Raw genomic sequence first — 23,562 nt, 5'->3', positions numbered from 1 at the left:
GTGTTTGACTGTGTGTGACTGTGTGTGGTTGTGTGTGACTGTGTGTGACTGTGTGTGGTTGTGTGTGACTGTGTGTGGTTGTGTGTGACTGTGTGTGGTTGTGTGTGTGACTGTGTGTGGTTGTGTGTGACTGTGTGTGGTTGTGTGTGACTGTGTGTGACTGTGTTTGACTGTGTGTGGTTGTGTGTGGTTGTGTGTGACTGTGTGTGACTGTGTTTGACTGTGTTTGACTGTGTGTGACTGTGTGTGACTGTGTTTGACTGTGTGTGGTTGTGTGTGGTTGTGTGTGACTGTGTGTGGTTGTGTGTGACTGTGTTTGAGTGTGTGTGACTGTGTGTGACTGTGTGTGACTGTGTGTGACTGTGTGTGGTTGTGTGTGACTGTGTGTGACTGTGTGTGGTTGTGTGTGACTGTGTGTGACTGTGTGTGGTTGTGTGTGACTGTGTGTGGTTGTGTGTGACTGTGTGTGGTTGTGTGTGTGACTGTGTGTGGTTGTGTGTGACTGTGTGTGACTGTGTGTGGTTGTGTGTGACTGTGTTTGACTGTGTGTGGTTGTGTGTGGTTGTGTGTGACTGTGTGTGACTGTGTTTGACTGTGTTTGATTGTGTGTGACTGTGTGTGACTGTGTGTGACTGTGTTTGACTGTGTGTGGTTGTGTGTGACTGTGTGTGACTGTGTGTGGTTGTGTGTGACTGTGTGTGACTGTGTGTGGTTGTGTGTGACTGTGTTTGACTGTGTGTGACTGTGTGTGACTGTGTGTGACTGTGTGTGACTGTGTTTGACTGTGTGTGGTTGTGTGTGACTGTGTGTGGTTGTGTGTGACTGTGTGTGGTTGTGTGTGACTGTGTGTGACTGTGTGTGGTTGTGTGTGACTGTGTGTGACTGTGTTTGACTGTGTTTGACTGTGTGTGACTGTGTGTGACTGTGTGTGACTGTGTTTGACTGTGTTTGACTGTGTGTGGTTGTGTGTGACTGTGTGTGACTGTGTTTGACTGTGTGTGACTGTGTGTGGTTGTGTGTGACTGTGTGTGACTGTGTGTGGTTGTGTGTGACTGTGTGTGACTGTGTTTGACTGTGTTTGACTGTGTGTGACTGTGTTTGACTGTGTTTGACTGTGTGTGACTGTGTTTGACTGTGTGTGACTGTGTGTGACTGTGTTTGAGTGTGTGTGACTGTGTGTGACTGTGTGTGACTGTGTGTGGTTGTGTGTGACTGTGTGTGACTGTGTGTGGTTGTGTGTGACTGTGTGTGACTGTGTGTGGTTGTGTGTGACTGTGTGTGACTGTGTGTGGTTGTGTGTGACTGTGTGTGACTGTGTGTGGTTGTGTGTGACTGTGTTTGACTGTGTTTGAGTGTGTGTGACTGTGTGTGACTGTGTGTGACTGTGTTTGACTGTGTTTGAGTGTGTGTGACTGTGTGTGACTGTGTGTGACTGTGTGTGACTGTGTGTGACTGTGTGTGACTGTGTTTGAGTGTGTGTGACTGTGTGTGACTGTGTGTGACTGTGTGTGACTGTGTGTGACTGTGTTTGACTGTGTGTGGTTGTGTGTGACTGTGTGTGACTGTGTGTGGTTGTGTGTGACTGTGTGTGACTGTGTGTGGTTGTGTGTGACTGTGTGTGACTGTGTGTGGTTGTGTGTGACTGTGTGTGACTGTGTGTGGTTGTGTGTGACTGTGTTTGAGTGTGTGTGACTGTGTGTGACTGTGGGTGACTGTGTGTGGTTGTGTGTGACTGTGTGTGACTGTGTGTGGTTGTGTGTGACTGTGTGTGGTTGTGTGTGACTGTGTGTGGTTGTGTGTGACTGTGTGTGACTGTGTGTGGTTGTGTGTGACTGTGTTTGACTGTGTGTGACTGTGTGTGGTTGTGTGTGACTGTGTGTGACTGTGTGTGGTTGTGTGTGACTGTGTGTGGTTGTGTGTGACTGTGTGTGGTTGTGTGTGTGACTGTGTGTGGTTGTGTGTGACTGTGTGTGACTGTGTGTGGTTGTGTGTGACTGTGTGTGACTGTGTTTGACTGTGTGTGGTTGTGTGTGGTTGTGTGTGACTGTGTGTGACTGTGTTTGACTGTGTTTGACTGTGTGTGACTGTGTGTGACTGTGTTTGACTGTGTGTGGTTGTGTGTGACTGTGTGTGACTGTGTGTGGTTGTGTGTGACTGTGTGTGACTGTGTTTGACTGTGTGTGGTTGTGTGTGACTGTGTGTGACTGTGTGTGGTTGTGTGTGACTGTGTGTGACTGTGTGTGGTTGTGTGTGACTGTGTGTGACTGTGTGTGGTTGTGTGTGACTGTGTGTGACTGTGTGTGGTTGTGTGTGACTGTGTTTGAGTGTGTGTGACTGTGTGTGACTGTGGGTGACTGTGTGTGGTTGTGTGTGACTGTGTGTGACTGTGTGTGGTTGTGTGTGACTGTGTGTGGTTGTGTGTGACTGTGTGTGGTTGTGTGTGACTGTGTGTGACTGTGTGTGGTTGTGTGTGACTGTGTTTGACTGTGTGTGACTGTGTGTGGTTGTGTGTGACTGTGTGTGACTGTGTGTGGTTGTGTGTGACTGTGTGTGGTTGTGTGTGACTGTGTGTGGTTGTGTGTGTGACTGTGTGTGGTTGTGTGTGACTGTGTGTGACTGTGTGTGGTTGTGTGTGACTGTGTGTGACTGTGTTTGACTGTGTGTGGTTGTGTGTGGTTGTGTGTGACTGTGTGTGACTGTGTTTGACTGTGTTTGACTGTGTGTGACTGTGTGTGACTGTGTTTGACTGTGTGTGGTTGTGTGTGACTGTGTGTGACTGTGTGTGGTTGTGTGTGACTGTGTGTGACTGTGTGTGGTTGTGTGTGACTGTGTTTGACTGTGTGTGACTGTGTGTGACTGTGTGTGACTGTGTTTGACTGTGTGTGGTTGTGTGTGACTGTGTGTGACTGTGTGTGGTTGTGTGTGACTGTGTGTGGTTGTGTGTGACTGTGTGTGACTGTGTGTGGTTGTGTGTGACTGTGTGTGACTGTGTTTGACTGTGTGTGACTGTGTGTGGTTGTGTGTGACTGTGTGTGGTTGTGTGTGACTGTGTGTGGTTGTGTGTGACTGTGTGTGACTGTGTAAATACCTGATATAGTGACCAGGACGTTGAGCCCCTCGAGGACATCCATCTGCTGAAAGCGTCGTCGGCTGATCAGAGGGTAAACTTTCCCCTGACCACTGCGGTCCAGCAGCATCAGACCGCTCTCTGTTCCCACCAGCAGGTTCACCCCTACACACACACACACACACACACACACACACACACACACACACACACACACACACACACACACACACACACACACACACACACACACACACACACACACACACACACACACACACACACACACACACACACACACACACACACACACACACACACACACACACACACACACACACACACACACACACACACACACACACACACACACACACACACACACACACACACACACACACACACACACACACACACACACACACACACACACACACACACACACACACACACACACAGACAAATATGAGAACACAAGCCAACAACACTAACCAAAGCTGGATAAAAGGGTGTGTTCGAATTGTCATTTTTGCTTAGGAAGGTTCCTAACTGAGTGAAATGACCCGGAAGCATTTAAGTAGTGGCCATGATAAGAGCCGTTCTACTTCTCTAAAAGCAAAGGAAAGGTGGGTCAATGCTTCCTTTATAACCTCCTTTAGCTTAGGATAGCACTGGACCATCCTTTACGAAAGGAGATGAAATATGCTGCCCCACAATTCCTTTCGGCCGCAACATTTAAAGCGAGTTGCGCATCCGACCGTTCACGGAAATGAACGATGATCGTAAAGTGACACAGATCAAGGGATAAAAAGATAAGAGACATTTTTATCCAGATGATGTTTTATTCAACATATTGCATTCACTTCAGAATGCTTTGTGCAGTTGTACATTTGTATGCTTAAAACATTATGTGTAGGCTATATCTTACATAAATGTAACAATTCATTTCATACAGTCATATTTATTTTGATGTTGATTTATGAGTGGACAGGAAGCTGATGGTTTCACTTTTATTACTTGTAGCCTGGTGGTCTATATTGCTTTTATTTCAATCCCAACCTTGTGGTAATTAGGATTATTTCACTGGTAAAAGGCAGAGGGGAAAGTTTTTTAGATGCGCTTTTAGTAGTCCACCACTGCAGACCCACGTCATTAACCTCCGCCGGCCCGTCACATTTAATGACGTCGCCTAGTGGAAATGTGGTCGGATTGTCAGAGCAACGCGATCGCCTTTCCCCAAGTTCTTTATGAATTCTCCTAACACCTTTCCTTAACCTCATGACGTTTTCCCCGGGGTTAAGGTAAAGTGGATAGTGAAAGGAGATAGGAGGGACAATTCGAACGCACCCAAAAGAGTCTAGAAGGCAAGCAGCATTAAAGGAGCACTGCTGACACCTGGTGGTGAAGAAGTGAATTGCAGCTACTATTAAAAACTGATGACTTGTCTGACATGATTACTTTAACTATTATTGTTTGAATGTCTATACATCGTCTGCCTTTCATCAAGTCATATTATTCTTTAGATCTTTTTGCCATTTATTTCTCTTGTTAACGTTGTTAAAGATGGGTTTTTCACAAGATTTTTCTTAGAAATAGGACAGTGGAGAGAGGCAGACACCTGGGGACAGAGAGAGTAGCCACAGGTCAGTTTAGAACCCGAGCCGCGCCGCTCCCGAGGCTTCTCTACATGGGGACTAACCGCTAGACTACAGCGCCCCCTCTCTTGGACGTGTTGATGTAACAATTAAAGGCTTCTCATATTATTATTGTTATTATTATTATTGTTATATATTCTGATGTGAAAATGCTCGGATGATTTGTCACAATACAATAAGACCATTAAAATATAAACATAGACTTTTCAAGGTTAAAAATCTAGTGACCAAAAAGCTATGGCTAAAGAAACATTCAAATAAAAATCTAATAGACAATTATTAATAACGATTAATAAAATGTATACAGAATTGCAGATAAGCTTGTTAATATTTGTCATAATTGATCAATCCTATTGGGTCATTAAATAAAAACAATAATATTAACAGTAAATGAAAACAGTCAGATAATTAATAAACCATGAACATGACGTTTTCCTCACCCCACAGCGCAGCACACAGGATCTCAGAGTTGAACCTCTTCTTGTATTTGCGGATCTCTGGCGTGTCGCTCTGAGGGCGAGTGTTCACCGGGTTCACGTTGACCACAGAGCCTTTCCGAGACGGGTCGGCCCTGAGCGCCTCTGCCAGCCTGGCGTCGTTGGCGTAGCCTAAAATGTCAAAGGGAAGGGCTTAGGTAGGACAGTGTAGGATGTAGAAGTTAGCGGGCAGGGTGGGGATCAGTCACATGGTCAGAGGTTAGAAGAGTTAACATCTCTTTTGATTTCTTTCTTGATTATTTTTAATAATTGGAATACATTAAAAGCTCCAGAAAGCCTCTGCATCTGTGGTGTTATATGACCTCTGTCTGTATTTGCTTCTCTTAAATATCCATCCAGACTAATCCAATTTATGGTTCAATGCGAGCTCAATGATCTGTTACAGTTTTAGGATCAATGGCTGATCACGAGCTGCATCAGATGAGGTAAAGGCTGAGTAAGCACCGGCTTTAAGACCAGAACATCATCATCATCATCATCATCATCATCATCATCAGAAAAAAGAGGGAACAGGAAGACTCTTTGCTTCATTTCAAAAACAAAATAATAATAATAAAGATTTCAACTTATCTCTAGAACTTTTCACGCTCAGAATTTTGACGCTGTTGCTTTAAGAGGAACCAGAATTTCAGTTTGGTTCGCTTCAAATAACTGAGACTTGAGATTGCAACAGGGAACATGATCGGTGGTGGTCAGTCTATTAGTCTGACAAATGAAAATTCAAACAATAAAACAGTATTGTACCCAGATATAAAAAGTAAAGATGAATAAAGTGGATGCTGTTTTCACTTCTGATTTCCCAGGGTTAAGGTCCTACTCCTGATGTGCAAATGGAGTAAGTTGGATTGTTTTGTTTCCAAGCCCCTGGAATAAATTCCTTGTGATTCTGTACCTTTTAATTAGTAGACCCCTTGGAGGCCTTTGATAAAAATCTACCACCTTGTACTTAAAACAGTGTTTGTAAACCTGATGGAGCCAGCCACTAGGGGGGGGGACTTACCAACATTGTTGAGGGCGCTGCCGGTGGATGGAGAGACTTGGAGAAGGCGTGGGTCGATAAACGGAGTGAAGGAGGAAGAAGACTTGTGTTTCTGCATGTTGTTACTAGATTGGCTCTACAGTGAGAGAGAATAAGACTCAGTGGAAACAGAATATCATGAATTTAAATGTGATATTTTTGAAAGATACAAAAAAAAAAAACATTCACAGAAAAAATGCACACAGATGAAGACAAATATAAAAGAGACAAAGCAGGCAAACTGAGGTGTTTCTAAATGTGGAATATCCACATACAAAGGGCATTCAGTTGGAGGGCCAAATCCTAAACAGAACTGAAAAACAATGTTGTAGGATAAAAGACAAGGAGTTCTGTTGACAAAAGGAACAAAAGGGAAACCAAAGATGCAGCTAAAAATAGTATTTCCATGGGAAATGTACTTGCCGTTGTGCTCCTAACTGGCCTGTTTGCTATGATTTAGAGTCTGGGGAAGGTGAAAATATGACTCGTTTGCTGAAAATAGGCAGTATGAAGGAGTAAAATGAGATTTAGATGTTTGTGGGAAAGCTTGAACAGAGCTCAGAGGATACCAAGTCTGAATCAGTCCGAACAGATCTCAAATGTAAAACTAACGAAGGCACGATGGGACAGCTGGAAATCACTCCTATAAAGTTAATTCTATCATTTTGTTGTAAATTAAATATAAACAACAAAAAGACAGAAGAGTGTTAATCTGAAGAAAAGCTTTACTTTTTTTTACCATCCAAACAAATTTAAAAATGATTCCTAAAATTGAGCCCTCCTCCAATAAAACGATTCCTCTAAAGAGAGTCTATATCAGAATAAAAAAAGTAACAGGGCCGCATCACGTAAGTGTATAAAGTAACAAGTGGAAGAAACTTCTTTGACACCTTCCATTGGTTTGTCAGGTTAAGTTTTCTGGCTGTCAATCAGAGGAAGCCTCGCAAGGAATTGAGACAAGCGACATGTTTTTCACTAAGAAAATGTCTTTGAGGTAATAAATCCAGTGAAGTAATTTTCTTGCATTAAACCCGTTTTTGCAACCAGGGGAGTCGCCCTCTTTTGGGCGTTAGAGTTACTGCAGATTAAAGGCACTGGCATGTTGGCTTCATTTTATTAAACCAAGAGGCCACGCCCTCTTCTCACAAACAACCTATTGAAGGCTGCCATGATTCCAACCTTTCTTTTCTTATCATGTTCCAGATCATATGAGAAGTAGAATCCATTAGCAGGTTTCAGTGTTGGGTCTTGGGGACATACCTCTATGAGGATGCCGAGCTTTTCCAGGGGACTCTGGGGAGACATGGAGGGGCTGGCAAGGCTTGAGGAGGAAGGGGAGTTGGATGCAGAGGAGGATGGGGAGGAATGGTGGCTCTGCTGGATCAGGTCTGGGAGGTGGTGGATGCGGCCTGCAAAGCCGTTCCTGTCCGAGTGCTGTGTGGGGTGATGGTGGTGATGGTGATGATGATGGTGGGGGCTGGGGGTTTGGTGGATGAGGACTGGGCCTGGCATTGACCCAGGACTCGGGGCAAAGCCTGTGATCAGACCTGAGGTCTGGGTTTGACCCGGACCTGGGCTCGGGCGCTTTCTGCTGTCACCTGCACTCTGGAAGTAGAAAGAGGGGTACACGACTTTGGGTCTAGATGCGTTCCTGATGAGTTCAGGGGACGGGAAGGTGTTAGCTAGAGCAAAGGGCAACCTACAGTGGATATGCTACAGGTGTGAAGAAAACTCTGGTTAGTAATTTAGAAAGATATTTTTTAAGACTTCCTGTTCTTTTGTTAGTATTAGAGAAAGTTTTTTTGTTTTGTTAATCATTTCTATCACTGTAGGGTCATTTTGAATTATAGAAATGCCCTTCATTCGTCACTTTTTTTCCCCACCAAAAGAGCACTGGCTCAATTTCCCCCAACTGCCCTGTGATTGGTTGGAACCAATGTGTGGTGATACAGGATCTGCCCAGTAGACCGCTGTTGATATCATGTGGGAAACAAACTGTTGATGATGAATCATGATCTTTTGACTAAACTTCGACTTCTATAAAGACTTGAACTCATGTCTACTTTAGTCCTGAGCTGAAGAAACCTGCTGTGAAAAAGCCAAAGAGGTCAAAAACTCTTTGGCAACGTAGGAGTAGGATTAGACGGTACTCAATTTTGGGGAAAAATCTTAAAATGGATTAAAAATATGTTTATGTATGCTTAATCTATAGCTATGAAACTTCATTCATCTTTTTGTTTTGACTAAACGGCTCGAAACAGAAACAAAGAATGAGAGAACAGAACATGCAGCATAACATCACAACAAAATGGAAAAAAACATCCGGGGGTATGAATGAACAAAATGCACAACAGAAAAAAAATGAAAATATGTAGTCGAGACTTTTGTTTGTTTCCTTTTCAGCCGGTACCTGTCTGACGATCAGCGTGCTGTCTTTGCAGGGCGTCGAGCCTGCATCGCTCTCTCCTTCATCATGAACAATCATCGTTTTCACCGACTCTGTCTCTCCGTTACTCAACCTGGAAGAACTGCAGGAAAAAGAAAAGCTATGAAACACAAGCACAATCGATTTCGGCTCAAATATTGACTTCTAAAGGATGCGTTTTGTTGTTGTTAGAGTATCAATAGAAACATGCTTTGAGGTTAGCGTTGTATACATACACAGCTCTGGAATCTTCTGGACCAGAGGTTGACTCTTCCCCTGCCTCCTGGTCTACCTCTTCATCATCGTCATCATCAGTGGTGTCTGAATCTTCACTGGAGGATGAATAATCTGTCACCTTATTTGGGGGACGAACGTCATCCACTGCACGCAGCTCCTTAGCCAGAGCCGTGAGGTCCTAAAGGGGAGGAGGTGACATTGAAAATGGGTCAAATATTATTTTATAGTGCAACTTTCTTATTTCTCTCCATCTGTTGAATTTTGTCCTTATTAAACTGGGTATTTCATAAGAGAGGCGTGAAGCAGGAAACAAAAAGCTGCTGGAGAGATAAAGAAAATTTAAAGAGGGAAAAACCAGCCAATGAGAAGCCAGCGTGAGAGCAGCAAAGCCGATAGATGACGATAAGAAGAAGAAGAAGAAGAGGGTTAGCTGTCGTACAGCACAGCTGATGCCCTTCAAGCTACTGTAGGTAAGGTTAGTGGGTTAATTTTAATAATGAGACAATCAGAAGAGCTGTGAAGATGAAAAACAGTAAAGAAGAAAAAGTAAATACTTCATTTCAGTTAAAGAAGGCATGAGTCGAGATGGACACCGCCCAGGCAGGAAGACCAGTGGAGAGAAAGGAAGCGATAAGTGCAGCCAGAGAGTTCAGTTCCAACATGAGACGGTTATTTCATCACTCGAAAGGAGGGTTAGCAGGTCAAATGGCACATTCCTAATGAGCTACTTTAGTACCAGTCACACTCAAATCAGGGAGAACAGTCTCCCATCAGGCCACAACCAAAGCATCACACAGTCCAGCAGTTCTAGGTGTAGATCTACTCTCACTATCGAGCTAAAGTTCTGGCTAGTCTGCTCCGAGTCTCACCGCTGGTCTGTTCGGCCTGACCAGGTCCCTCCTCTCCTCTGGTTTTTTCCCAGCACTCTCTGGCCGTTGGAGGGGTGAGCCCTCTGATTTGGAGGATGCTGAAGGAGGTGGAGGTAAAAAAGATCAGTATTTGGTGTAGCTCCCTTTTGATTACTTCAGCAAAACTGTATGCTAAAGTGTTGTTTCAGTTATGGTGTCAGCCTCCTGCTTGTTTTTAAGTGCCGATTTGTGTGTTTGGACTCACAGCGGGCCCTGAACCTCTCTCCAGAGCCACAGTGAGAACCGGGCTGAGAGCTGGAGTTACTGGAGCTGCTGGAGGAACTGGAGCCTCCACTGCCACTGTTCTGTCTGGGAACCAGTTTCTCCACTCGCTCCCACAGCAGCCGAGGCTCTGCAGCGCTGTACAGCCAACAAAGACGAGAGTCAGACAAGTCAGAGATGAAACCATTGATGGGAACACATCTTCTACCTGGTAGGGTTACAGCAGTGTTGATGCAGTTGCAATAATGTACCGTTTGATGTGATTTATAACAATGTGGTTGTTATTATTTTGTATTCTGACAGGAACAATTAAGATGCGAGCAGGTCATTATTTGGGTGGGCTGATATTCTACATCATAACATGAAATTAACTTTTTTAACTCAAAGCATTGAACAGTATTTGCATAAATTACCTTGTCAAGGAACAAAAAGGGGAAAATTAGAGATGAATTTGTCTGGAGATAAAAAGGGAAACATTTGAACCAAACGCTGCTTCCTTCACCAGGACTTTTATATTAGTGATATTTAAATGCAAACTTTTTTCTAAACGTATAAATCACAGACATGTGTGCACATTTCCAATCTTCCCAGTCAAATAAACACCTTTAAAAATGCTACTCTGCCTTTAGATAAAGGCAAAAGAGGCACTCTCCAATGCTCTCTCTCTAAATGTAAGGAGTTTAGTTTGAAACTTATAGCAGAGTCAGGCTGATAACAGAGAACGTGGTTTAACATAAAAATAACCTTCTTGGTTATTGCACTGTAACGGTCATGACGTGAAGTCCCCGGGGGAGATTCCAGATATACTCAGTCATAAATGGTAAAGTAAGAACACAGGGTTTGTTTTCTCTTGATATATAAGCCTACAGGGTGAGCAGAAGGGAGCTAAAACACAAATAAAGAATCTCATGAGGAAACTTGTGGTTTGACAATAAACATTTGTGCGTGCATACATACACACACACACACACACACACACACACAGTCACACAAGTAAATAAGCATCACAAGGTTAGACAGCTAGCGCTATTACATAAATCCTCCCACACAACTCTGTAGACAAAGACTGGAGCAGCACAGACGCAGTGACGACGCTGAGTGTACAGAGTGTGTGTGTGTGTGTGTGTGTGTGTGTGTGTGTGTGTGTGTGTGTGTGTGTGTGTGTGTGTGTGTGTGTGTGTGTGTGTGTGTGTGTGTTGATGTGTGAGATCCATCCCGTAACATGGGAGTCTTTGAAAAGTCTTTCTCATTTCATGTCTTTTAAATTAGCCAGTTCAAAACAGCAGCCTGGTGTCACATTGCTTCACAGCACTCAGACTTTGTCTCCTGAAGGCAGCGAATGACTTTCTTTTACAGGTTGACATTGCAGAGTTTTTACTTCAATAAGAGCTCCTTTTTATTCCGAGCCTCAGACGGTCTTAACTTTCATAAAATGTTCTGTGTAAACATTCAGTGGCTGCACTCATGTATTCTCCTCTCAAGCTAAAACCAGCACAGTCCCACAGGGAACTAGTCTAGGCCAAGTCGACTTCTGTAAAATGTTAACTGATCTGTCATTTTATCCTGTTGTTTGTGTAATGATTGCATGTTGATGTATTAATCAGCAATATCAGTAGGCTAAAACATTTTTTAAGCCATCAAAAAACTTCATTTTAAACCTTTAGTTATGAATCTCTTTTAGTTTTTATATTACAAGGATAATGCATATGCAGGTTTTATGGAATAGTTTTATGATTCTCAAATGTTATAGTCAAGAGTGAGCCCTTATTTAAGAATCCCATAGCTTTCCATTTTATCCACACATGCATCATTCATACAACACCATACTAAGTCATACATACTGTTGTTTTTTTTATTTTACCTGGCAGTGTTACGGTGCACAGCATGGCTGCTCTGCGAGGCGTTGCCATGGTGATGAGGTGAGTCTCGTCTAGACAACACCGGGGACCTTGATGTGGTCCTGACAGGAACCTTTTATAATAAAGACAATGACGGGCTCTGACGTAAACACTTTGGTGTCCAAGATAGTGTACAAAACACATCAAATACATGAAAACAATAAGAAACACTGCATCATTTCATTTATGCCTCAGGAGAGGTTTGCAGAAGCATCACGTAAACTCTGGTATAAGCCTGATCCCTGGGTAAACTGCTCAGGTAGTGGCAAACTCTTCAAGTTAATTAGTTGTGTTCACTGGACTGTGGTACAACAGAGTGATTTGATAGACTCGTTGAAACAGTTGAATCGCAACCTCAAGTACTACAGCAAGCATGGTCATCAAATATGTTTGAAATAACAAACAACAGTGTCTATATCTCACACTAATCATCAGAGCTGAAATCTAAAACGTGTATGAGATTTGAGTCTCTTAATCTAATCTCCAACCTCATAAGGACCTGTCAAAATGTAAACACCTGCTTTCCTAAAATACAAACTTTTTCAACCTTACTCATGCACCTCAAAAAACATCTCCATGACAGGTCTTCCTTGGCTAACAATACCCCTCACCCTCCCTCCCCACCACACCCCAGAGCGTCACTGTAGAACAAATCTATCCCACATTTTCTAAGTCACATTTAAATTTAGTATAGCCAAAGCAGAACATATAGTAGCAATGAAAGACGGAGACAATAAGCATTGACCTCCAGTTAAAGCAGGAAATACAATTTAGAATAAGCAGCCATTATTTTGCTTTTTTTTTAATAAGTTTAAAGGGGAAAAAAGAAAAGGTAATGGGCTGATATTTAAGAAGGGCCCAACATGCTTCTCCTCTGTATTTAGATGATAATGATGCTTGTGCAGAGCTAACTGACATATCACATCTCTATGTACTATACATTTAAGTCCAGACAGGGTTCAGCTTGGCAGCAGCTCTGTTTCTAACATCGGGTTTGTTTTTCTGGTGGGCATCTAACTTTGGCTCAGTGCAGTATATTTAAACTTTTGGGGGTGGTAACATATAGTTTCCTGTCTGTCCTATACTTAGTGTCCAGCGTGTAATTCATTCAGGTGGAGGAGCTTTTTCCTAAATGCAGCAATCTCTCTCCGTTTCCTTATTTTTCTCTGCTTCTGCAGATATTTTTTTTTACAGTATGTCCTTTTGTGGTTTTACAGTAAAAGACTAAGGGAAAAAAAGCAATACAAGCATCATCACAGTACCAAGTGATGGTTGATAAAGAGGTCACAGACGGATTCTTGTGGTTAATGATAACAGTAAGCGACGTCCGCATTGATCTAATCACACAAAGGGGCGATAACTTCCTCTTTCTCGTGATTGAATGTGTATCAGGTGGATTTTCTCATGAAAGCAGAGGAAGAGACTGAGTCTTTTTATTAAGAGAAACAGGATTTAAAGTGTCCCATCAAATGTTTCATTTTCAAATGTATGTTAAGCTAAAGTGGCTCTTGTTAAAGCCTCTATAATTCCCACGTAAGTTTTTTCCTGCGGGACAAAAAAAGAAAATCCAATAAAAAAATATTTATTGATAGCATTAGGAACCAGGCGGAGAGTGGGAAGCAGTTCATTATTCAGCTCAAGTCATTATTAAACAGGTCAGGATGGTGAAATCGCTACAATAACAGAAACTACGGCTGCCAGTCTACACTTCTGGTTTGCTTGCTGTCCTTACCCTGGGCGGGACGTCCTCTGAAGGGGCCGATTCATGGGGTGAGGGTCTAGTCTGGGGGTGGGGTTTTGGGTCAGTGCGTGCAGGCGTGGATGATGAGGAGGATGGTGATGAAGACGGAGGGTGATGGTGTTGATGGGGTTCCTGGCTGTTGCGGAGGTGAAGGTTTTCAAAGCTAGGGGCGAGCGGCTCGGTGAAGGAGTGTGACCGCGACACAAGGGGCGGGGCGGTAGGAGAAGAGTTTGATGAGGCCATGTTGCTTTTAAGAGCAGCCAGATGGGAACGGACCTTATAAAACAACAACAAAAACATGAGGGGAGGAGGGGTCAGTCTGCATGCAATTCACCATGACAAAGAAAGGGGCTTCAGGGTGTCTTTATGGGTTTGTTGGATTGGAGCCTTAAAGGGGCCTAGAAGTGTGCCTTGAGGAACCACTCTGTAGCCTTTGTTTTACAGAGGGGATCAGCTTTGTCAAAAACTTCAACACATACAGTATATTTTTATTTTTTTTAGATTCTATGTATCCTAAAGTTCGCTGATAATAGACAATAAAAGAAAAGGTTCCAGCAGTGAGTTGTTAATCAATGATTTTAAATAAATAATTTTCCATTTTCTGATTGGATTTTTGCATCAGTATGGTTTTCTTCTTTTATTTTTTTTAATGAATTAACTTGTCACCTCCAATATCATTTTTGGAACCATTTTTTGTATTAGATCATATGTATATTATATTTTTATTTTCACAAAAAAAAAAAATCCACCATTCCATCAGGGAAAGCAGAGACTGATAAGACATAACGTTGGATTTCTTATTTAATTCCTGTTAGGTGACATGTTTTATTTCACAGCGGTGCTGTACATTTTATTAATATCATCTTTGCAGTTGGCATGGATGAAAATGTGGGGATTATAATTAAGTGCTAAATTTATAACCAAGCAGCTGAGAATCAGGGAGCCATGTGTTTAATCTTTGTCGGTGTATTTAACCTTGTGCTGGTGTCCCTTTAGGTTAATCTGACTGCGTTTCATTCAAAGCTGTGCCGTGTTGAGAGTGATGAAAGGTAGTGATGTTACATGTCCAACTAAGTGAGGCTGCAGATGTGACTTTTATGTAAAAGTGACTCAGGGGCTTATCCTGACACAAGTCGCAGACGCAAGTCTGGAAGAGAATAGAGCGGTTCTTAGCAGAGGCTTCTTTTTTTAAACTCTAACAGTGATTTTCTATTTTGGTCCTCTGAGAGTTTTTTGATTAGTTAGGATTGACTGATATTTAAAACTTTCTCATCTGAATACAAGATACAAGTTGGATCAAGTCAATATCCCCAGATCTGATCGACATTATTCGTTTGGCTCGTGCTCGAGAAGTGATTTATTGAAATCAGCTGCTGTGGTTTTTAGCTTTGGGGGAAGTCCTGAAGAAGCTTTCTGGCCTCAGTTGCACATATTTGAGATGGCTCCAAACTGCAGCAAAGCTCCTAAAGAACCCTTTTTTATTTTTATTTAATGCAATGGGAGCAAGAACAACACTCACAAAATAAAGTACACACACATGTACATGTACTTGTTGTCACTGAGGCTGCACCTTCTTTTGGGTCAGAAAGGAGGCCAGGAGGTGTTAAGTAGTCAAAGAAAAGAGCTATTATTCAAATATTTGAATATAAGCTCTAGAAATATTTGAATAAATGAAAAGGTGCAGCATGGCCAACACATGGTATCATGCTGTACTTTTGAATTTTGAAGAGTTGCAGAGGAAGATAAAAAAAGACAAAATAAAAAGTGCAAAGCAGAGCGGTGAAGTGATGAAGCTGAGAAGATCCTGAGACATCAAGCAGGTCAGACTCTTTAAGATTGACTCGGTTAAATATAATCTTGTATTCATTGATCCTAGAATAATAATATTTAAATGTTATTGAAATATCGTCCACTTGTTTTGAAAACGGTTTTATCGTTCCGATATAAATTACAATGGACAAAATGGCAAAGCATATATCTGCAAAAGCATCAAACTATTCACATCATTTTAATTTCACGCAAACATCCCCATCTTATGCCAAGATAGACCTTGAGTTAAGATTTAAGACATTTTGCAGACAATCTGTTTTAATGTTTGTGAAACATTAGTTTTGAAATATTATTTTTGAATTAACTTTTGAGAGTCATCCTCTTTGTCTCCCATCCAGTTTTATTTACATCAGTTATCATGGTGCATGTCTTTGATATTACAGGAAGACGATATAAGAATCAGGAGCTTTCAGCTTCACCACCGTTAACAAGCATGAAGATAAACAATATTAACGAGCCATGAACAGAGCCCAGCGTGCAAAACTGGACACCAAGGTCCTCGCCATAGGTCCTCGTCTATTCTTTGTTTCTTTCAACTCAAACATCGAAATAAAATAAAAAACAGAATACATCTCTTCAATCAGCTAACATAACTTGGAAAATATCAGAAAAATACCGATACTCTGCGTCCCTATTAGTAACATGCTGGAAACAAACTGGGTCCTGAATAACTTTAACCTCCTCTTACAACACCTGACAACGACTCCCCTGAGTTAGATTCAGTAGATTATGAACTCAGTACGTGTAACATTGTTAAAACGAAACACTACGACTGATGTTAGTCTGCAGCTAAGGAGAGAGAAATAATCAATCCTTTTTTTAAGATCACGTTGTGACTAAGATCACACCAGTGAATGACATCATCACCCACATAACACAGAGTTACAGCATCGACTTTGAGTAATTTCTTTTGCGGGACATATTCAAAACAGAGGGACTTCAATGAACTGTGATTATTTATGCTTAGTGGTTTGAATTATTTGCTGACTAATGCTGAATCACAGTCGCCCTCGCTGAAAAACGTAGTGCCTATGAATTATGGATGCATTTTATCACCAGTGAACAATAAGGAGGAACAGTATGTGGAGTGAAGACACACAAAGCTACGACACACAGCTCGATGATTGTGTTCATACAAATAAAAGAGACTGGAATAATTATACATCCAGTGTAGAGGGAGGACAACCTGTCAATCAAAGAGTCAACCATGGGAGAAGGTTATATAATCGAGGCTGTAATCATTTCTTTCAGACAAAACAGAACTCATGCCACATATTTAAACAAACGATATTAAAAAGAATGATGACGACCCCGAAGCTGAAAAGATTACAGGGATCGTCGTCTCCGTCATCCACATGAAACAACCTGAAAGAGTTCAGCTACAGACTCAATCCTACCGAACACAGCTCACATATCTTTATGCATATCTCACAAAAACATGTAAGAATTAAACAACAAAGAGCAAGACAGAAATCACAAGTATCCTGAAACAACCTGAAAGAGAGAACCTTAACGAAAGATTATGATCATAGGAAGTTATTAAAGGCCATTGCAGCTCCAGTAGAACAGAAAAGGATGGTTAAGAAAACAGAAAAACTCTTTTTAACAATTGAAAGTATGAAAAAGTGTAATCTGATATACAAGCTAGCATGTCATTTGACTCAGTGTATGTTTACTGTTTGGTTTGAGGGCTTTCTGAGTCATATTTTCCACGAAGTTACACAATCTATTCTCTTTGTTGTGGACAAACAGATCAAGAGTTCAAGAGAGGACACCGTTTCTTTTGCTTTTTACAAGTTAAGTACATGAAAAATCAGTGCAAGTCCCTCAGTGGAGCCATTTAGTTGCACACAGCTGAATCCTGCAAGAGAAAAAGCCCCAGCAGACTGAGACAAGTGACAAACACGTCTCAACAACAACTCAAAATGCTCCCAAACTTATGAAAGTAAAGGAGGAGGAATAATTCAACAGCAGGGAGAAGAGTTTAAAGATGTAATTGTTACCTGTGGCTCCACTGGGGGTGCATGACGGGCGGGCGCCTCAGATGCCGGGTTTCCGTTGGGGTAAGAAGACTCGGAGCGCGGTGGAACTGGAGGCTGCTGTGGTTTGGTCTGAGCGGCCTGAGGAGAACCCTGGATGTTCTTCCGGTATCGCTCATCAGCCTTGAGAGGAGAGACGAGTGAAGGACAAACATTAGCGTTGGATTGAGACTACAGGTGAATGTGAGTGAGGAGACAAACAGGAGGAAGGGGACAGACACCATTAGGCACTACGGTTTGTTAGTTTCTCCCCGCAGAGCAAAGACGTTTCGGACGAGCTGTGAGAGAAAGTTGTCTGCTGATACAGGCTCACCAACAGGAACGACAAAGCCCTTCCTGAAGGGCAGCAGTGTTATTGTTGTCATTAGAGTCCCACATCGCTCAGGAACAGCGAAGAGAGTCATGCATTTTTCATGTAGAGGGAAAAACAACGACAGTGAAACAGAGAGGTTAGGACGCACACAGAGGGTCCAGGACTCTGATTCACTTTAAAAACAGAGAGTTTGTCTGTGTGTGAAAGAGTCTTCTTTGTTTATAATGTCAAAGTTAATTATAGACACGACCGGAAAAAGACATGATCCAATTTGAATCTGAAGATGACTGCTCTTAAACGGAGAAATGAAATGTTCTCAGCATGTATTTAGATCTTCTATTAAAGCGATTTTTCAAGTCATTGTAAACCATTTTAAGGGGCACAGGTGGCCTAGTGGTTAGTTTGTACGCCCCATGTAAAGTAGGCGGCCAACGTTCAAAACCAGCCTTTGGCTCCTTTCCCTGCAGGTCATTCCCCACTCTCTCTCTCACTGATATCCAACTGTATCCACTCTCCTGTCTCTAAAACAAAGTCAGAGAAACCCAAAACAATACATAAAACAAAAACATTTAAACAGCAACACTTCCTGTCACTAAAAAGGTTTTGCATCAGTTTCAAGGTGATGACACATAAATACTCAAAGCTGTGGATTGTTTTAAGCTGTTTTGCTGCTTTCATAGATCTCAGAAGAGACTCTGGAGATTAAAATGAAAAGAAAATGTATTGTAATAGTTAAACTTGTGGAATGTACCTTTAAGATTTACTGTGTTGCTAAGTTACAAGGGGAGCCACGTTACCAGACGGTGCCTTGTCTTCTATCCTTGAAGTTAGCATGAGCAGCGCCTCTTCTATGGACGGATGCCTGTAACTGACCTCCTACTTTCCTTTTGTGTCTCAACTCAACAGAGACGTGAGGGTTTGTGTGTCTGATAAAACAGTATCCTGACAACCAGGCTTCGTAAGGTTGATGTGAAGTTTGTAATAAACAACGAGTATTGCCGAAACCCCAGACACATATTTAAAAAAAAAAAGAAAAAGAAAAGAAACACTCGCTTTTTTTAAAGTGTCTGTGGCCCTCCATCATGGGTATCAGAGGATTACTTAAGCAGTTCTTTCTTTGAACCCAAGTCCAAACCAATTCCTGCACAGAAAACTAAAAACAACACTTGGTCATCAGGTACTTTAAGAGAAGGCATTTTTCTCTCTTCCTCCCTCACATATAGAGGGACAAGCATTCACACTGAGCACTAATGAGGTGGCTAATTATTACAGTGCCTTCATTAATATGGCAGTGAAGGCAACGATGAGGTAAATTAAAAGAGCTGAAGAATACGCATTCAAGGGAGTTAGCTCAGAACTGCAAATGGAAGTGCTCAACCACTGACTTGTTACTGAAGTGAGTGATGGTGACAGCGGCCTGTGAGAATGTGTCATCAGGTCACACCAGTGCTATTTGAGCTGAAGTGGACGTACACATAAGAGACCTTATTTGTCGCTAATGCTGTGTAAGTAGATAGAAAACGTTCCTGTTCACACATTTGACTTCATCACAACAACTTGAAGACTGTGACAGGGACAAGATGGCTTTCAGCTTTTGGTCACCAGAGTGTATTTGCAACATGGACCCGTTTAATTATTAGAATCAAAAGATTAGAAAGAAGTATTAATTGATTATAGTCATTAGCATTATCTACAGAGCAACCCACACCAGCAGCTAGCCATCACCATGAACATATTACACACCCCCAAAGCAGTGTGAGTGAGTACACACAAGCAAGAGAAGCATTCTACAGCGGTCAGTGTGACCGCAAAGAGCTGTAGGGGTTCACCTCTCTGATTGGCTCAGAGTTGGGGGCGGGACCTTGGAGGTCTGCAGCAGGAAGTTTGGGCTCTGTAGGTTTCTCCAGACTGCGACTCTGACCAGATCTCGTCTTGTCAGAGTCAGCGCTCTGCAGTGGTTTTGTTGGATCAGGGTCAGGGTTCTGCAGAGGTTTTATCCTGTCCTGCTCCAGGTTCTGAGAGGGTTTGGTGCTCTGTTGCTGAGCAGTTTTGTTACTGTCCAGGTTCTGGTTCTGCTGCAGAGACAACAGGTAGGCCTGCTCCTGCTGCAGCTGCTGCTGAAGCTTCTGGGCTTGACGCTGCTCCTCGAGCTCCCGCCATTTATACTCCTGAGTGCAGGAAGGGTCACGTTTAACAAAAGAAAAAAGAAAAACCTCCGAGGGAGACGCCGGGCAAGTCGTACCGATTTAACAAATAATAATGTAATAAATTACAGCTCCTTTCAGATGACAACTCAGCAACTTTAAGAATGTTTATTAATCCGGCCAAAGAAAACCTTTAAACCTTCTCTTAGTGTGAAAGCCAACCATGATGTAAAGGAAACAGGTTTCTAAACGGTGACTGTAGAGAAACCTGTGGACTGCAGCCAGCGGTGGAGTGATGGTGTGAAGCCTGGAAGTGGGAATACGACTGGTCATATCCTTTAATTATCTGAGTATCCTCTGAGAATCCCAGAGGACTTGAACTCTTTTAAAAATACAAAGAAAACAAGTCATACAAACCTGTAAAGATAGCGCAGCCTGCCTGACCTGCATAACATCTGGAATACAAACAGGGGAAACCCTCTCTTCCCACTGGATGACTAGTTTCCTGGTGACGACATCGCCCTTACTAAAGGACTGTAAACATCCCAACTTCCCCAGTAAAAACACGAGAATAATTATTATGATTCAACCTCAGCTGTTAATGTGTCCACAAGAGTCATACGTCAGCGCCAAAAACTTGATTCAGTATTAGATCGGAAGAAAAAACGGATTGAGGAAAGTTTGCGTAACAGAGGAATAATGAGATCCTGCATTATGAAATGTAACGACCCGGGAGCTGTGGAAACAGTAAAGAAACCACTTGGGACACACAAACTGAAGGAAATAACATTTGAATGAATATCGTAGATTTAAATACATGGAGAAGGATCTATTTTAAGAACCAGAAGGAACAAGAGACGGAGGGAAATATGGGCCAAAACTCAGAGAATCAAATTGCCTCGATGGTTTAAAGGAAACAGAGAAATGTAAGGAAATTCACTTCATGTAAACATTGGCCTCATTTAGGATATTTCAGGTTCTAAAGGATTTACAGGTACAAAAGGTTTTGAGATGCTCCGGTGAATCACTTCAGCTGGCAGCTAAAAGACGGGCTGTAATTACTGCAACGTCATACTTAAGGGTAAAAACACGGGACATTAATCAGCGGCTTACGACTCATCTTTTTGGTGTTATGTACCGTTAAGGGTCAGCCATCAACCAATCGCTGACCTGTATTTGTGCACTGCATCCAATGAAAGGGCTTGTTTGTGTCACACACTTACAAGCCACTCCTTGCAGAATTTGGGAGTTTGGCTTTGACTGTCTAATTTGGCTGAAGTAATTTACTGAAACCTTTAATGCACCTTTTAGTCATTTAGATCTAAAATATGAAACAATCAGGGTCAGGTTTAAACCAGGAGGATTCCTTTTTCAATGTGAGTCTGAGGCCCCGGGTTAAGACGGTGCAGACCAACACTCACCAGCAGCATGGCCTGTTCATGGAGCAGCTGCTGTTGCAGGATCTCCAGGTGCCTCTGCTCCTCCTCCAACTGACGACGGATGTACTCCTGTTAGTCAAACACAGACCCTGTTAGTTCCCTTTTGGAAGAAAAGAAATACCACCACATAAAGCCTCTTAATTATGATGAGGGTCCAAGAAATGTGAATTTTTTTCAAATTCAAAATTTGAAAAAAGAAATCAGTTAAATAAAATGATTCATAAACACGCTCGTGTAATTAAGCCAATGTCATGTAAAACCTGCAATGTCATCATGCATGTACCATCATGCAATGTCGTGTAAAACCTTACTCTCAAAACTTCATGGCAACTGTTGAAGAAGACATAAGTAGAAGATTCCCAAATCAAATATGTTTTTTTATCCAATATTTCCATGGTTACCAGCAAAGTGACAAAAAAAAAAAAAAAAGAAGACTGTTGGCCGTGCAAAATTACTTAAAACACTAAAAAAAACTTTATGAGATCCATCAGGGACCAAGTAGCTCAAAATGTTTTTTTTTTTTTTTTTTTTGTACATTTTATTCTCGCAACTTCGGGCATTGTCCTCTAAAATCGCTACCAATCCCACGGACAGCCTGACATCTCCCCCCTGTTTTGATCTCTGTGTGATTCTGTCTCATTGTACCTGTTCACGATCGGCCCTCCTCTTCTCCTCTTCGGCCCGCCTGCGCTCCTCCTCCTCTTTGCGGCGTCGCTCCATGTCCTCGACACGCCTCTTCTCCTCTTGCTCACGCCGGCGCTGCTCGCGCTCCTGCTGCCTCCTCATCTCACGCTCACGCCGTTGTTGCTGCGGGGAGGGGGGGGGAAGATAAACCTGTTCATGTCCCAGCTGACAGAGTGTCCTAGATCTGAGTTTTTGTCTCGTCATGTTTGACACAGACCTCTTGCTATTTTTGTGCAACTTAAAGCAGCGGGAGTTTTGAGCTTTGTGTTTTTGACAGCATGGGTAAGCGGTACAACAACACGTCCTGAGCGGTGTGACCTGAACAGACGTTTGATTTGTTGATGCTGTGAGCTACATGTTAGATCATTAACCTAATATTCGTCTTGCAGCAGAGCAGAGTTAGCACAAACAAGACGGAGCACGCAAAGAGAGTCTCACAGCCAAATCTGAGGCGACCCACTTTAGTGTCGGTGATACTCTCTCTGTGGACTAACCAGTGAGCCGAGTACTAAGTGCATTCATACAAGTTTATATGTTATTAAATGTGTCCAAGAAGATCAATTATCAGCATAGAGAAGAAGAGCTCGTCTGAAGGTGCAAAACACATAACAGTGACACTCTAAAATAAAATATCAAGCATGACAAGGATTGATTTTTAAGGAGGCTACATTTTGTTATTATAGAATTGACGGCTCATTAGTAAAGATTAGACGATCGGTCTAACAACCACAGGGCTACCCATCAGGAGTTTCTGGAAAGTGACACTGAAAACTGCTGGTTTCAGCTTCTCAAAGTTAAATAATTTCAGCTTTTATTGTCAGTTTAACGTCTGTTTATATGTACTTTAAGTCTAATAAGTCTGGATTTTGAGCTGTCGTTTGTAAAACAAGTCAACGAGAGGATGACGACACTTTTGGAAGATTGAAGTTTTAAGTAAGTTGCTGTTTTTCCAATGTCTGCCTTTATTTGTTGCTTTGGGTAAACCACACCCCTTTATTGAAGCCACTCCCCCTCAGGTATGTGCATGCTGTTCACACTTGCAAATAGTTCTTTTGCATATCATTTCTTCACAGTAAAAGATATGAGACTTCTTTCCATTGATCTACAAACTGATGCACGGTTAGCAGCAGTTTGTATAAATTCAGTCTGAGCACTGAATTCTATTTTCATAGCATGCATTCAAACTCAAGCCATCTGTCCAAGGACCTGAGATCTTTGCTGCAAATCCACCAGCTGTCAAGGAGTTTCAATGCATTGCTCGTGACTTCATTTGCAGAAGTCTTTCTAAAACGTTTTATTTATTACACTAGATTATCTTTGTTCTTTTCTCAAACTTGGACAGAGTATGTGTTCACCTCTTCTCCTGGAGGGAATATAAATCAAAACAGTGGATGAGCTGAAGTGACATGAGCAAGATGAAATGTCGACGTTTCAAGCCCTGCTTT

General features: G+C 42.2%; 1 protein-coding gene across 8 annotated transcripts in view; it reads right to left on the bottom strand.

The window, feature by feature from the left end:
• The window catches only part of LOC109995432 (mitogen-activated protein kinase kinase kinase kinase 4), a 104,122-nt gene that overhangs the window by 13,768 nt on the left and 66,792 nt on the right, over nt 1-23,562 (bottom strand). For 2 of the 8 annotated variants that reach the window (XM_065962479.1, XM_020649170.3), the window contains exons 13-26: nt 22,079-22,240; nt 21,416-21,502; nt 19,680-20,018; nt 17,502-17,660; nt 13,660-13,944; nt 11,891-12,000; nt 10,013-10,167; nt 9,769-9,866; nt 8,899-9,077; nt 8,648-8,765; nt 7,498-7,842; nt 6,220-6,334; nt 5,163-5,330; nt 3,089-3,232 (exon numbers count right to left, since the gene is read on the bottom strand). In XM_065962479.1, coding sequence (XP_065818551.1) covers nt 3,089-3,232; nt 5,163-5,330; nt 6,220-6,334; nt 7,498-7,842; nt 8,648-8,765; nt 8,899-9,077; nt 9,769-9,866; nt 10,013-10,167; nt 11,891-12,000; nt 13,660-13,944; nt 17,502-17,660; nt 19,680-20,018; nt 21,416-21,502; nt 22,079-22,240 — 2,464 coding nt within the window. The remainder of the gene's footprint in view (nt 1-3,088; nt 3,233-5,162; nt 5,331-6,219; nt 6,335-7,497; nt 7,843-8,647; nt 8,766-8,898; nt 9,078-9,768; nt 9,867-10,012; nt 10,168-11,890; nt 12,001-13,659; nt 13,945-17,501; nt 17,661-19,679; nt 20,019-21,415; nt 21,503-22,078; nt 22,241-23,562) is intronic. The other 6 variants (XM_065962476.1, XM_065962474.1, XM_065962475.1 and 3 more) reach the window with 6 other exon arrangements.

Source organism: Labrus bergylta, chromosome 13 (genome assembly GCF_963930695.1).
Source record: "Labrus bergylta chromosome 13, fLabBer1.1, whole genome shotgun sequence".
NCBI lineage: Eukaryota > Metazoa > Chordata > Actinopteri > Labriformes > Labridae > Labrus > Labrus bergylta.
This window is presented reverse-complemented; position numbering and strand designations above follow the sequence as displayed.